At 36.5% G+C, this 15,099-nt stretch overlaps 1 protein-coding gene across 15 annotated transcripts in view; it reads left to right on the top strand.

Moving 5' to 3' along the window:
* Positions 1–15,099, top strand: part of RALGAPA1 (Ral GTPase activating protein catalytic subunit alpha 1) — a 236,104-nt gene that overhangs the window by 150,254 nt on the left and 70,751 nt on the right. For all 15 annotated transcript variants that reach the window (XR_010022974.1, XR_010022970.1, XR_010022972.1 and 12 more), the window contains 2 exons: positions 12,789–12,923; positions 13,347–13,530. Coding sequence is in view for 6 of the 15 variants with exons in the window: in XM_063091099.1 (XP_062947169.1) it covers positions 12,789–12,923; positions 13,347–13,530 (319 nt within the window). In the remaining 9 variants the exon portion in view is untranslated. The remainder of the gene's footprint in view (positions 1–12,788; positions 12,924–13,346; positions 13,531–15,099) is intronic.

The following is a 15,099-nucleotide window of genomic DNA, read 5'->3' as shown; positions in this document are numbered from 1 at the left end:
TTATTTTTTTGGTGGCTATTGTAAATGGGCAGGCTTTCTTGATTTCTCCTTCTGCATGTTCACTATTGGAGAAAAGAAATGCTACTGATTTTTGTGTGTTGATTTTGTATCCTGCTACTGTGCTGAAATCATTTATCAATTCCAACAGTTTTTTTGTAGAGGTTTTGGGCTGTTCAATATATAGGATCATGTCATGTGCAAACAGGGACAGTTTGACTTCATCTTTTCCAATCTGGATGCCCTTTATTTCCTTCTCTTCTCTGATTGCTCTGGCTAGTACTTCCAACACTATGTTGAATAGGAGTGGTGAGAGTGGGCATCCTTGTCTAGTTCCTGTTCTTAAAGGAAAAGCTTGCAGCTTTTCCCCATTCAGGATGATATTGGCAGTGGGTTTGTCATATATGGCTTTAATTATGTTGAGATACTTTCCCTCTATACCTAACTTATAGAGGGTCTTTGTCATGAATGAGTGCTGAACTTTATCAAATGCTTTTTCGGCATCTATAGAGATGATCATATGGTCCTTGTGTTTGAGTTTATTAATATGGTGTATCACATTTATTGATTTGCCTATGTTGAACCAACCTTGCATCCCTGGGATGAATCCCACTTGATCTGATGAATAATTTTTCGTATGTGTTGCTGTATTCTGTTTGCTAGTATTTTAGTGAGGATTCTTGCATCTATATTCATCAAGGATATCGGCCTGTAGTTTTCTTTTTTGGTTATATCTTTACCTGGTTTTGGTATCAGGATGATGTTTGCTTCATAAAATGAGTTTGGGGGTTTGCGTCCGTTTCAATCTTTTGGAATAGTTTGTAAAGAATCGGTGTCAATTCCTCTTTGAATGTTTGGTAAAATTCTGCTGTGAATCCATCTGGTCCTGGGTTTTTCTTTGTTGGGAGCCTTCTGATAACAGCTTCAATCTCTTTTATTGTTATTGGTCTGTTCAAATTTTCTACATCTTCATGGTTCAGTTTTGGGAGCTTGTGTGTGTCCAGAAATTTATCCATTTCCTCCAGATTCTCAAATTTGTTGGCGTATTGTTGTTTATAGTAGTCTCGAATGATTCCTTGTATTTCAGATGAATCAGTTGTAATATCGCCTTTTTCATTTCTAATTTTTGTTATTTCAGTTTTCTCTCTTCTTTTTTTTTGTTAGCCATGCTGATGGTTTGTCAATTTTATTTATCTTTTCACAAAACCAACTTTTTGATTCATTGATCCTTTGAATTGTTTTTTTGGTTTCAATTTCATTCAGTTCTGCTCTGATCTTAATGATTTCTTTCTGTCTGCTAACTTTAGGTTTGGATTGTTCTTGTTTTTCTAGTTCTTTAAGGTGAAGTGTTAGGTTGTTCACTTGCCATCTTTCCATTCTTCTGAGGTGAGCATTTAAAGCAGTAAATTTCCCCCTTAATACTGCTTTTGCAGTATCTCACAGGTTTTGGTATGATGTATCATTATTTTCATTAGTTTCAATAAATTTTTTGATTTCCTGCTTGATTTCTTCTTGGACCCATATGTCATTAAGTAGAATGCTGTTTAATTTCCATGTGTTTGTATAGTTTCCAGAGTTTCGTTTGTTATTAATTTCTAGTTTTAATCCATTGTGGTCTGAGAAAACACATGGGATAATTCCAAGTTTTTTGAATTTATTGAGACTTGATTTGTGACCTAATATGTGATCTATTCTGGAGAATGATCCATGTGCTGCTGAGAAGAATGAATATTCTGAGGTTGTTGGTTGGAATGTTCTGTAGATATCTGCCAGTTCCAATTGGTCTAGAGTCTTGTTTAGATCTTGTGTTTCTCTACTGATTCTTTGCCTAGATGATCTGTCTAATATTGACAGTGGGGTGTTCAGGTCCCCTGCTATTATGGTATTAGTGTCTATTTCCTTCTTTAGGTCTAATAGAGTTTGTTTTATAAATCTGGCTGCTCCAAATTGGGTGCGTACATATTTATGATTGTTATGTCTTCTGGATGCATCAGTCCTTTTATCATTAAGTAGTGTCCCTCATTGTCTCTTTTGATGGATTTTAGTTTAAAGTCTGTTTTGTCCGATATAAGAATAGCTACTCCAGCTCGTTTTTCTTTTCTGTTTGCATGATAAATCTTTTTCCTTCCTTTCACTCTTAGTTTATGTGAGTCTTTATGGGTGAGGTGGGTCTCTTGTAGGCAGCATATAGTTGGGTCCTCCTTTTTGATCCAGGCAGCCAGTCTGTGTCTTTTGATTGGGGAATTTAAGCCTTTTACATTAAGAGTTGTTATTGAAAGGTGTTGATTTATTCCTAGCATTTTATTGGTTGTTTGGTTGTCTTAGGTGTCTTTTGTTCCTTGCTTTCTGATTTACTGTTTGGTTTCTGTGTTTGTTGCTTCCTTAGGTTGTAGATAGTGTTTGTTTGTTTGTTTTCTCTTCATGAATGCCGTTTTTATTATACTAGTAGGTTTTGATTTTTCTTGGGTTTTTATGGCAGTGGTAGCTATTTTTCAGGAACCAAACCCAGTACTCCCCTGAGGATTTCTTGTAAGGGTGGTCGTGTGGTAGTGAACTCCCACAGTTTTTGTTTGTCTGAGAAATATACTATTTGCCCTTCATTTCGGAAGGATAGCCTTGCAGGGTAGAGTATTCTTGGCTGGCAATCTTTGTCTTTTATTATTTTGAACATATCATTCATTCCTTTCTAGCTTTTAGGGTTTGTGATGAAAAGACTGATGTTAGTCTGATTGGGGCTCCCTTATAGGTGATTTGATGCTCCTCTCTTGCAGCTTTTAAGATTCTCTCTTTGTCTCTGAGTTTTGCCAATTTGACTATAACATGTCTTGGAGAAGGCCTTTTTGGGTTGAATATGTTTGGAGATCGTTGAGCTTCCTGGAACTGAAGATCTGTGATTTTTCCTATACCTGGGAAGTTTTCTGCCACTATTTTGTTGAATATGTTTTCAACACAATCTCCGTTTTCCTCCCCTTCTGGAATACCCATGACTCGGTTATATGAGCGCTTAAGGTTGTCTCATATCTCTCTCAGATTTTCTTCAGTGTCTTTGATTCTTTTTTTTTTTTTTTTTGTCTGCTTGTGTTATTTCAAACAGCCCATCTTCAAGATCAGAGGTTCTCTCTTCAACGTTGACAAGCCTGCTGGTTAAACTCTCCGTTGTGTTTTTTATTTTGCTGAATAACTTCTTTGGTTCAGCAAGTTCTGCTACATTTTTTTTTCAGGACATTGATTTCCTTGTACATTTCCTCTTTCAGGTCCTGTATACTTTTCCTCATTTCATCATGATGTCTAGCTGAGTTTTCTTGTATCTCATTCAGTTTCCATAGAATTATCCCTCGAAATTCCTTGTCAGTCATTTCAAGGGCTTCTTGTTCTATAGGATCTAGAGTTTGAGATTTCTTAACTTTTGGTGGTGTACTTTCTTGATTTTTTGTATTTCTGGTATCTTTTTTTTGATGTTTATTCATTGTGGCAGGGGGTTTCACAGTCCACCGGTTTGAAACTATTGACTAAGATGTTGCTGTGGTTGCCAATTTGGTATGGCTCCGTCCGTGACTGCTCAGGGCCTCTAGTGCCTTGTGTGTATGGTTGCCTCGGGTCTTGGGCCTCTCCGGGGAACCACCTTTCTGGTCAGCTTGGACTCTGCTGGTTTGCTGGATCATGGGGCAGTACCGCAGGGTGTGTGATCTCTGCTGAGCTTTCACTTCCTGTGCAGGATTTCTCCCTGTTCCGTGCGCTCTGGCCCGGCCTGTTGGATCGTGCAGTGGCGACCCCACAGGGTGTGTGGTTACTGTCGAGTCTCCACCTCCCTGGCCGGACGACTCCCCGCTCTTTGCGCACTGGGCTGGGCTGGGACGTGTCTTCTGCAACACTCGTCTATTAGCTGGGCCTTCAAGACCCTGCTCGGCACCGTCTTGCCCAGGAAGTCTACCAGGTTTCTGCTAGGCGCTGACGACCAGTCGCTCTGGGTGCCTTTGTAGCACTGTGTAGATCTTTCTCGGGACTTATCACCTTCCTCCTGGTATCACGGTTATTTGTGTACTTGTCTTATCTCCCACACCAGAGCGTGAGCTCCTTGGGGGTGGAGCCCACAGCACATGGTTCACCTTTGTATACCCCTGCCGCGGACCGAGTCCGGTGCCTGCCCGCAGTCAGCTCTTCAGCAGGTTCAAGCAAACTTGGGAACTCTCCAACCACACTATTTCTAACCAGAAATCAGTTAGGCGTTTTTCCGAACTGGTGACCGCAGAGATGGTTTCTGCCTCCCAGTAACAGGAAGTTTACCGGGAGCCGGAGCCCAGGGTGCAGTGGAGTGACAGTTGGCCTAGCCCGTACTTCCTTGCCCTCCCGACGCTGGCCGGGGACGCCCCACGCCACCAGCCCTGCCAGAGAACCGCGGAGGGAGTGGGAGGGGAGGCCGGCCCGCAGGCCCCGGGAAGCCCCGCGCCAGGGCAAGCAAGTGGGAAGGCTCAGTGAGGAGCCGAGCTGGGCGAGGAGGACAGGCTTGGCTGAGCCGGGCCGTAGCTGCCACCGCCTGAGAAAATGGAAGCAGTCCCAGGGGCGGTGAGTGGCCCGGTGGGACAGGCGGAAGCCGGGCGGGCATCCACCCCCTGAGCAGGGCCGGGCCGGGGGTCACTCACAGGGCTGTGCCGGGTCGGGCAGCTCCCTCTCTGCCTCTGCTTTGTCGCCGTCCCAGTTCTCGGCCGTCGCCCCCTCGGGCTGTTCAGTCGGTCCCGCGGCACGACTCAGGTGCTCCCAGGAATCTTCTTTTATGCCGGCCTGAAATCTCGAATCCTGAATAGGGCAGCTGGCCGCCTTCAGCGCGGCCCCGGCCTCCGGGATTCTGGCTGCATCAACCGCAGCCCCGGCCTCCGGGATTCTGGCTGCATCAACCGCAGCCCCGGTGCCGTGTTCCCTGTTTAGAGACTCGCTTTTGCAGGTAAGAAACAGTTCTTTTCCTGCTCCATACTTCAAAGCTGTTGCCTGTAAATGAGGCAGCCTCTCCTGCCAAGGGCAAAGTGGCGGTCAGCCCCCACGACCGGCCACCAGCAGCGGTCCTCCCTTAAGAGACGGCAAGAGTAAGGTCCACAAGTTTCCCGGCTGCCTAAGGCCCAGTGGCTGCCTTTTTCACCTCAGCTACTCTGCGCCAACCGCTGCAGCCACCACCATCTTAGCGTCATATTCTTAAGAATATGAATAAACTTTGTATGGGCCAGAAATTTTTAAATTTCTAAAATCATTCATCATCATTGGTGATATGGCCTTATAATTTTATATATATATATATATATATATAGTGGCTGGCTGGTACAGAGATCCAAATCTTTTTACCTTGGTATTATAACACCATGCCCTAACCAACTGAGCCAACTGGCCAGCTTTTGATTTTTTTTTTTTTTTTTCTTTCTGTCCTTATAATTAAATAAATAAATGAAATAAGAATAAAATGAAAGAACATTTATATAGTTGTTATTTTTTTAATCCTGTGCCTATCAATGTGTACTTTATATGCATTATTTCAACTTCCAAACAACTTTAAAATTTTGATAGATATTTTTAAATCCCCCCTTTGCAGAGAGAATTGAGGCTCAGAGAGGTTAAGTTGCCTAAGTTCACAGAACTGTTGCTAAATAGCAGAGCCACGACTGGAACCTGTGGTTGGCAGATAGATACCAAAGTCCATATATATTTTTTTATTTAGAAACAACAATTCAGAACTTTCATATGAGTTTTAAGTTGGAATTTTTTTCTTTTAACATAATCTCAAGTTTATAGAAAAGTTGCAAGAATGGTATAAAGAATTCGTTATATTATTTCCCACATTTCCTTTATCCTTCTGTATGTAAATATAAAATATAGAGAAAGAAAGAAATTTGTATACCACTAAGTACTTTATTGTGTTTTTCCTAAAATCAAGCAATTCTCTAAAACAACCATAGTACAGTTATTAACATTAGGAAATTAATATTGATACATTAGTATTATCTATCCTATAGATCTTAGATTTCACCAGTTGTCTCAATAATGTCTTCTATGGCAAAAGAAAACCCAAATCATGTGTTACTTTCAGTTATAATGTCTCTTGAGCCTTCTATAATTTGGAACAAGTCCTTAATCTTTCTGTATTTCTTGACCTTGACATTTTTTAATAGCACAGTCCAGTTATTGTATACAATGTCCTGCAGTTTGGGTTTAATCATGATTAGATTTTTAGATTAGTAATGTTTCATCATTATTAGATTTAAGTTAGGCATATTTGGTAGAAATACCTCAAAAGATTTTGTGAACCTCTTAGTACATCGTATCAGGGGACACAGATGTCAGTTTGTTGCTAATCAGTGCTTATTTTAATATCTGATTAAGGTGTCTGCCAGATGTTTCCACAGTAAAGCTACTATTTAACTTTTTTCAATTAATAAGTATTTGTGTAAATGCCCTGTTATTTATTAAGCTTTTACTGACTGGTTTTGCCAACCTTTGGTAACTTTTACTAGAATCAGTTATTGTTATGATCGTTGCCTAATGGTGATTTCCTAATTTCGTCATTTCTTCTACATTCATTAGTCAGCTTTCTACTGTCAGGAAGAACTCTCCCTTCTTTCCTATCCATCCTCTGTCAGTTTGGGCTCACAATTCTCATTTTATGCAGTGAGTTGTAATTCTTAATTTTTTACTATCATATTTTGCTACTCAACATACCTCAGATTTAACCAATGGGAGCCTTTTCATAGTGGCATCTTTTCCTTTTAACAAATTCCCATTATTCTTTGAGCATGTTCTTAATTTTTGTTACCACAGATTTTCTAGGCTCATTTTGTATTTTCCCTGCCCCAGCCCTGGAATTAGCCATTTCTCTAAGGAACTCTGGTTTCACTGAGTGGAAAATCGTGTTTAAAAATCAAGGTCTTACAACTCAGCGTGTGCTAGAATAGGTTACATTACTGGGAACCACCCCCTTAGTTGAATATTCATTAGATATGTATTAGATAGCAAAACTATAAAAATGGAATCCTGATAGGAGGCGGGGTTGTTGCTCAGTCTGCTTGTGGAGTGTGTATTTCTTTCTTTTTGTATCAAACTTGCCTTTAGCAGGCTGCTGTTCACTCTAGAGGCAGCCTGTACTTTGTCTGAATTTGTATTTCTTTTGTTTTAAACTTGTGGGCTGTGCTCAGTCTCTGGAGCTAGGCTGCACTTTCTCTGTGAAGTCTGTATCTCTTATTCATTACATTAAACCTGTTCTCACTTTCTTAAAAAATAAAAAATAAAAGGAAGAAATGAAATCATGGTCTGAGAACTAGCTGTATATATTACTATTAGGGTGTCATTTTTTAAAGTCTTTCTAAGCAGATAGAAGCTAGGAAATAGATAATATGTATACATACAAATATATATACATTTCTATTTTATACACACTCATGCATATCAATATCTGCTATGGACTGAATGTTTGTGTTCCCTCCAAAGCTCGTATGTTGAAGTTCTAATTCCCATTGTGAGGTGGAGACATAATTAGTAATGAATAGGATTAGTGCTCTTATGAGAAGAGAGATGATCTTTCTCCACTTTGTGAGTATACAGCTATAAGGCAAGCGTCTACAAGCCAAGAAGAGGGCCCTCACCAGACATCAAATTGGCTGGCACTTTGATCTTAGGCTTCCTAGCTTCCAGAAATGTGAAAAGTAAATTTCTGTTGTTTAAGCCACGCAGCATATGGTACTTGTTATGGCAGCCCCAGCAGACTAAGACAATATCTAACTACTGTATATGTATTAAAAACCTTGAGTTCACTCTGACACCTCCAATTCTAATCCAGCAGCACAAGGTTGAGTTTTTTCTTCTCCCTTTTCCATATTTATAACTCCGTTCTCCAACAATGAAAAACCTGGCTCTCATAACCACATTTATCCTTAATGTATTTACTTCTTTGTGCAATTCTAAGGGAAATAAAGCAGTTTCAGAATTGTTAAACTTATGCCTCTACATAGATTAGAGGTCTGTTTGTCTTTACCAAGAGAGTATATAGTGCAAAAATATGTTTATAAGTTATTTAGAGTGCTTCCCCACTTCAATGTGGTTATATAATTCTTTTGAAATATAGCTCAGGTAACTTTTTCTGTTTGTACTCAATTTTAGGTTTTTTTCTTCATCACCGTTGTTATTTTATTTTTTTCTCTGTGGTTCATGTATCATATGTTTATTTTTGCACAACTGAGCAGATACATGTGTATTTTCTTTTTTCTCCTTATTTGTTACACAAACATATTATAGACATTTTTTGGTACTTTAGATTTCTCACTTGATAGTATATCCTGGAAATCCATAATACATCAGTTCATAAAGGTCTTTCTCATTTTTTACAGCTGGAAAGTATTAGTAGTTCATTGTGTGGATGTACTATAGTTCATTCAACTACAGTCCTATGTATGGACATTATAGGTTGTTTTTAGAATCTTGCAATTATAAAGTGTTATAGTGATTAACTTTGTAGCTATATTATGTTGTTGGAGTGTGCCTTAAGGTATATTCCTAGAAGTGAAATTGCTGGGTCAAAAGATAAACATGTAATTTTGTTCAATATTAACAGTTTTACCAGCAAATTATGAGAGTGTTTCCCCAGAGTGCCACCATACAGCTTGTCATGTTTTTAAATTTTTGCCAATTTGATAGGTGTATAGTGGCATCTCAGTGTAGTTTTCATTTATCTCCTTTTGTAAGTGAAGTAGAACATTTTCTCATATTTAATAATGGCCTAATTTTTTACTTTATTTTTATTTTTTGAATTATCTATTTATATCTTTTTTGGTTTATTGCTGTCAGGTTTTTGGTCTTTTTCCCTAAATTTTTATATATTAGTGATGTTAGCTCTTTAACTATGATATGTGTTCCAGGTATTTTCTCCCATTTTTACATTTGCCTTTTGACTTCGTTTATGGTAAGTTTTTTGTTTTGTTTTTTGGGGGAGGTGTTTGGGAAAGTGTTTATTTTTATGTACTCAATATATCAATATTTTAGTGTGTCTCGATTTTTAGTCATAGTTAGAAAGCCTTCACTATAGCCTGGATAAAAAGGAATTCACCCATGTTTTCTTCAAGTGTTTGTATGGATTCACTTTTTACATTTTTATCCCCAACCTGTTTGAAGTTTATTCTGCACATTTTGAGTGGATCTAATTTTTGTTGTTTTTTTAAAACCAAGAACCATATTTCTGAGAACTCTCTATTAATAATAAAAGTTTATCTTTGCCTCTTTGCCTTTTCACGAATAATCAAGTTCCATATTTATTCACGTCTGTTTATCAAGTTTCTGTACCAGCAGTTTTCAGACCTTTTGGGGACAAGATCCCATTAATATTGTTAAACTTTATTGAGGACCTCAGATAACTTTTGTTTATGTGGGTTATTTTTTCTCCACTTGATCTGTCTTGTACTGACAGTAGTGTGTTAAAGTCTTCCTAATATTAGTATTTCTGTATTTCCTTTCATCTTTTGTAGCTTTTGCTTTATAAAAGTAGTCATTGTGTTAGTTGATTCATAGATATTCATAAATGTTTTATCTTCATGTTGAATTATAGCTTTTAGCATTAGTCTTTTTTGGTTTGAATTCTAATTTGCCTGATATGCCTTTGTCCATGCCTTTCAGTTTAGCATTTGAGAATCTTTCTGTTTAACTATCTCTTGAATACAACGTATTCTGTGTCTTGCTTTGTGAGTCAAACTGAAAATCTTTTTCTTTTATTAGGCAAGTTAAAAGTTAAACCCATTTTAATAAGACATATTTTTTATCTTACCTCCGTCATTTTATTTTATGATTATTATGCATATTATGTGTTTCTTTCTCTGCATAATGTATTTCTTTTTGTTCTTTTATTTTTAAGTTCTTTTTGATATTCAGGAAATTTTGTGCTTTTGTTCTAGTGTTTACCCTTATATGTATATGTATACCTTCATAAATGCCTTTATGTTCCCTTGCTTTCTTACTTAACATTTTACTATCTGGTTCATAATTATTGAATGGTATTGTACTCCTATCTATTGCCTATACATTAACAAATGAGCTCATTTTACTTTTCTCTTTCTATGTGTGTTTGACTCCGTTTTTTGTTATGTTACACATAACATATAGCATATATCATACAACAAATTTATCTTCCACATTCATCTCCACCTGCTTTTTAAATCTTTGATCTATAACTGAGATTTATATCTTGGTCATTTTGCAAGTTTCCCTAGTCAACTTCTTGGTTAGATGAAGTTCATCATTGTTATTCAAGACATGTTCATGTGCACAGAATTCCCTGAGCTATTGCATATTTAAAACTTTTTATAACCTTAATACTTGAAAAACAGCTTGGCTAGATATGGAATCATTTGTTTGTTTGTTTATTTGTTTAATGCTATTTTGCTTTATATATTGTTTTTGAGAAGTCTGATGCCAGTCAATCTCTTGCTCATGTAAGTTATTTCATCTTTTGCTTGGAGGTCCTGAAGATATATTTTCTTTATTTTTAAAGCCTTACTTTTAAAGTTTTACCAGGATATGTGTTGGAGTTGAACATTGCAGGTCAGTTTGTCCCCATATCTGTTAGGCCTTTTCAATATGATTCAGATCTTTTTTCATTTCTGTAAGTTTTTTTCTGTTAAATTGTTTTATCTTCAGGCACTCCAATTATATGTAAATTAGATGTTCTTTTTCTGTCTTCCATTTCAACAACTTGCTTTCTGACACTTTTTTACCTTTTTCTTTATCTCGTTTTCATTCTCATTGTTCTTTCAATGCCCTTTACAAAGGTTTTTGTTTTGTTTTGTTTTGTTTTTGGTGGCTTGCTAGTACACAGATCGAACCCTGGACATTGGCATTGTCAGCGCTATGCTCTAACCAACTGAGCTAACCAGCCAGCCCTCCTTATTAAGTTTTGATTTTGTTTTTTCAGATTTTTACTTTGTTAGGCACCTAATAATTCAGTCATTTCTAATATGATTTTGTCTTTTTCTTATACTTCTTTTCCTGACTTGAATTCAATTCTATTCTTGATCTATGTCTTCTCTCATTTAAGATGGGTTGTTCCCTCCCACCTCCCAATAACTGTACATTCTTGTTTGAAAATATTTAATTCAGATTAGAACATTGTGTTATAGTTTTCTTGTGCTTCACACATGGTTTGGGGAGAGGAATTTCTATCAGTTGAATTGCTTCGATTCTCATTTTGGTGTTTTTGTTTTTGTTTTTGTTTTTGTTTTTGTTTTAAAGATGACCGGTAAGGGGATCTTAACCCTTGACCTGGTGTTATCAGCACCATGCTCAGCCAGTGAGCTAACCGGCCATCACTATATAGGGATCCGAACCCGTGGCCTTGGTGTTATCAGCACCGTACTCTCCCGAGTGAGCCACGGGCTGGCCCATTTTGTTTTGTTTTTATAAGAGTTTTGTATAGATGAAGACTGCTTCTGCATTTCTGTGTACAAGATTGGTGGCTTGGGGTGGTGTATGAGATTCCTAGTTCAAGAGCTAGCTTCCTCCTCTGGCAGTTTAATGAAGTATTCTGTCTTTATTGGATATTTTCTTTATGTAGAAGAGTTGTAGGTCCATCGATTTAAAAATAATTATTTTTAAGTCTTGCCCGATCCAAAATTTCTCTTTTGCTTTTTTTTTCCATTGCATGTTTCTGCAGAATGTCTCTTCATTCCCTTTTAACGTTCTTCTTCCCCTAAGCATTACCTTTCCTGTATGTACTTGTAAGTCCCTTCTTTCTACTGAATACTCTGATTTACCAGTACATTTTTCCAATATTCTCAAACTTAGGGTGGACTTTTTCTTTCTGGCTTGATTTTATATCAATCTTAGGTTTGCAGTTTGTTCTCATCTTCTCTCTTTCAATTTTTCCCAAACTGCCTTTGCTCATTATGAAAGCCTCCTGTAGGAAAATGGGGGAAAGCTTACTGGGATTTGCTGTGTGTTTTCCTTCTTAGAGATAATTTGAAGTTTGGATGTTATGTCTTCTGGTTATACACAGGGTGTGGGTTTTGTGAGGTTTTTTTGGTGGTTTTTATTCTTCTTTATTGTTCTTTTGGAGGATATTTTGGGAAATTTAGACTAGAATTTCTCCTTGAGTTGGAGAGTTCACCTTCAATTCTCAAAGATCAGCAGATCTCTTCTTGTTACTGGATTGCCACTTTGATGGAACTAATTGTCAGTTTCGTGGCACTAATTGTGATGCTTATCCAATAAAATAGATACTGCTATTGTACTGTACATTTTGGATTAAAGCATTCTGTTTATATTATCATTAGTTTAAAAGTGTCTATTGGAACGATTCATTTAGTAAAATAAGTAACAATTTTAAAAAATGCTTAAAGTAGTCTTTCTGGCAGGATACTCAGTGAAGTGTTGTTAAATTAGTAAAGGAAAGTGTAACTGATTGTATTACATATGGACTAAAACCTCTCATTTGTGTTCTATTTTTCCTTGCCCAGTTAAATAAGTATAGTTAGTTGATATCTGTTGTCTTTTAAGCTCAGTGTTTTTATATTAATTTAAAATAATTTTAACATTCCTCTTTTTATTATGTTTAAGGTTTCATTGTGCTTGCCCTGAAGTATGAAAGAGAAATCCAAAATGTTTATATATAACGTGTTAAAATTAGTTAGGTTTGGGTAAATATTCATAGTGGAACTTAGGGTTGATGGTTCCTGAAATGAATTTTGGAAACCCAAGAATAAGAAGGCAAATTATTACGTATTAAGAAGCTCTCATTATGAGTTTACAATTATAATGATTTTTTGTTGTTGTTACAGTTGGTGGTATCCTTACTTCTCTGCCTTCTAGACTGGATCATGGCCTTACCTCTGAAGACACTGCTCCAACCGTTCCATGCTACAGGAGCAGAAAATGATAAAACAGAAAAATCTGTTCTCAATTGCATTTATAAGGTAAACTTCCTTGCTTTATTATTTATTTGGTAACCAAGGATTTTTAAAATTTAAATAAGTATAATGTTTTCATCATTTTAGAGCTAGACATTTTCTAAGAATGTAAATTTAGCTTATAGTATGTAAAGGTAATTTAAAAGTAATTCCTACCAGACACTGTCGTTTCATTGCAAAATTTTGAGAGGTGTCAGATCTTTGTTGAATATGAGAATCATTAGTTAGATTTTACTCATTCTTCTTTTTAAAAGGTATTAAATTTTACCTTGATTGAAAAGCTAAGTTTTAAAATATTTTAAAATTTTGCCAAGCTCTTGTGTTACCATCTGACCTTTTTTTCTCCTTTTACTTTTATTTATTTGTTTGTTTGTTTGTTTACTTTCATTTAAAAGTAAAATTTGGTATTTTCCCTCCATTTGTTTTCAGGTTTTACATGGGTGTGTTTATGGAGCTCAGAGTTTTAGCAATCCAAGGTATTTTCCAATAAGCCTCTCTGATTTGGCATCTGTAGATTATGATCCTTTTATGCATTTGGAAAGTCTGAAAGAACCTGAACCTCTACACTCTCCTGATTCAGAACGATCTTCTAAACTCCAGCCAGTAACAGAAGGTAAAATGAATTATCTTTAGGAAAATGTTGTTGCTTGGGTTCTCTCAAGGTATGATTTGAGGCCATGGTGAAAATAGTAAAGGAGGAGAATATGTCCTACTTTGTTTACCTAACCATGTATATTATAGCGCAGTTCATTTTTAGTTTAAGAAATAAGTTTATATACACAATTACTTAATATTATATATGATGATGTTCCCTTTATACTTCTGGCTAAGTTATTCTTAGAAGTTCTTTTCAATATTTTATTTTATGCATCATAGGATTTATATAGAATGAGAGAGAGAGTTTTGAAGTCTGACAAACCTGTTATTAAATTTTGAGTCTTACTTAATTGCCAAGTGACTGCTTCCTTATTTTTAAAATGAGAATATTAATATTAATTCCCTCAGTTATTTTGAGTACTAAATAATATATATAAAGCCCTTTGCACAGTCCTTTGTACATAGTGAACTCAATAACAAGTTTTAAGCCCCATTGTTTCTACATTTAGAGAGTTCACTCTCTGATATGAGGGTACTTCAAAAAGTTTGTGGAAAAATATAATTCAAAGATAATACAGATCTTTCCATGAACTTCTTGAAGACCCTTTGTATAAGAGAAAGATATATAAACAAATAACTTTTTAATATGAGTATGAAAATAGAAGTATATACAAGAGACAGAAGTAGCCTAGAGGAACCCAGGAATTACTGCAGGGTTTTAAGAAGGGGAAATACATGATAAAACTGGTATTAAGAGCACTTTTTTGTGTGTTTTTTGTTTTTTGCATGGCTGGCCTGTATGGGGATACAAACCCTTGACCTTGGTGCTACCAGCTCCATGCTAAGAGCACTTTTGACAATAGTATGAGTATTTCAAAAAGTTCATGGAAGGATTCATATTATCTTTCAATTCCAGATAGCCATGAACTTCTTGAAGTACCTTTTTATTTTATAGGAGTCATATTTTATAGTGGTCTGCAAATTATGGCCTATGCCCACCACCTGTTTCTATAGTTTTATTGGGATACATTCATGTTGTTCACTTATATCATTATGGCTGCTTTTGTGTAACAGCAGCAGTGTTGAGTAGCAGTAGAGATCATGTGGCCCATAAAACCAAAAGTATTTTTTGTCTGGCCTTTTATAGAAAAAGTTTGCTGATTCCTGGAATATTAAATTGATTTGGGCAGTTAACCCAGAAGCAGAGAAACCAATCATGAGGCTGTTGCAATAGGACAAGCAAGAGTTGCTGAAGGCTTAAACTAAACTTTTTATTTAATTACTAAATAATAGTAGTAGGAATGGAAAGGAAAGATGGACTTGAGAAATATTTAGGAGGTAAAATCAAAAGGCTTTTGTGAGGGGTAAGAGAAGAGAAGGAATCTAAAGTAGGTGTCTGACTGTTTAGATTCTGATTTGGAGATTGGTTAGATTTTCCCCAAACTAGAGCAAGAATACTAGAGAAAGTATAGATTTGAGAGAGGAAATGAGGAGGGCAGTATTGAAATTAGTTCAGTTTGGAGTACCTATTTGATATTCATGTGAAGACATCTGGTAGACAAGTAGTTGTATATACAGATACAGA

The sequence above is a fragment of the Cynocephalus volans genome, chromosome 3, assembly GCF_027409185.1.
Source record: "Cynocephalus volans isolate mCynVol1 chromosome 3, mCynVol1.pri, whole genome shotgun sequence".
Lineage (NCBI taxonomy): Eukaryota > Metazoa > Chordata > Mammalia > Dermoptera > Cynocephalidae > Cynocephalus > Cynocephalus volans.
The sequence above is the reverse complement of the archived record's forward strand: the minus strand, read 5'-3'. Positions and strand labels throughout refer to the sequence as shown.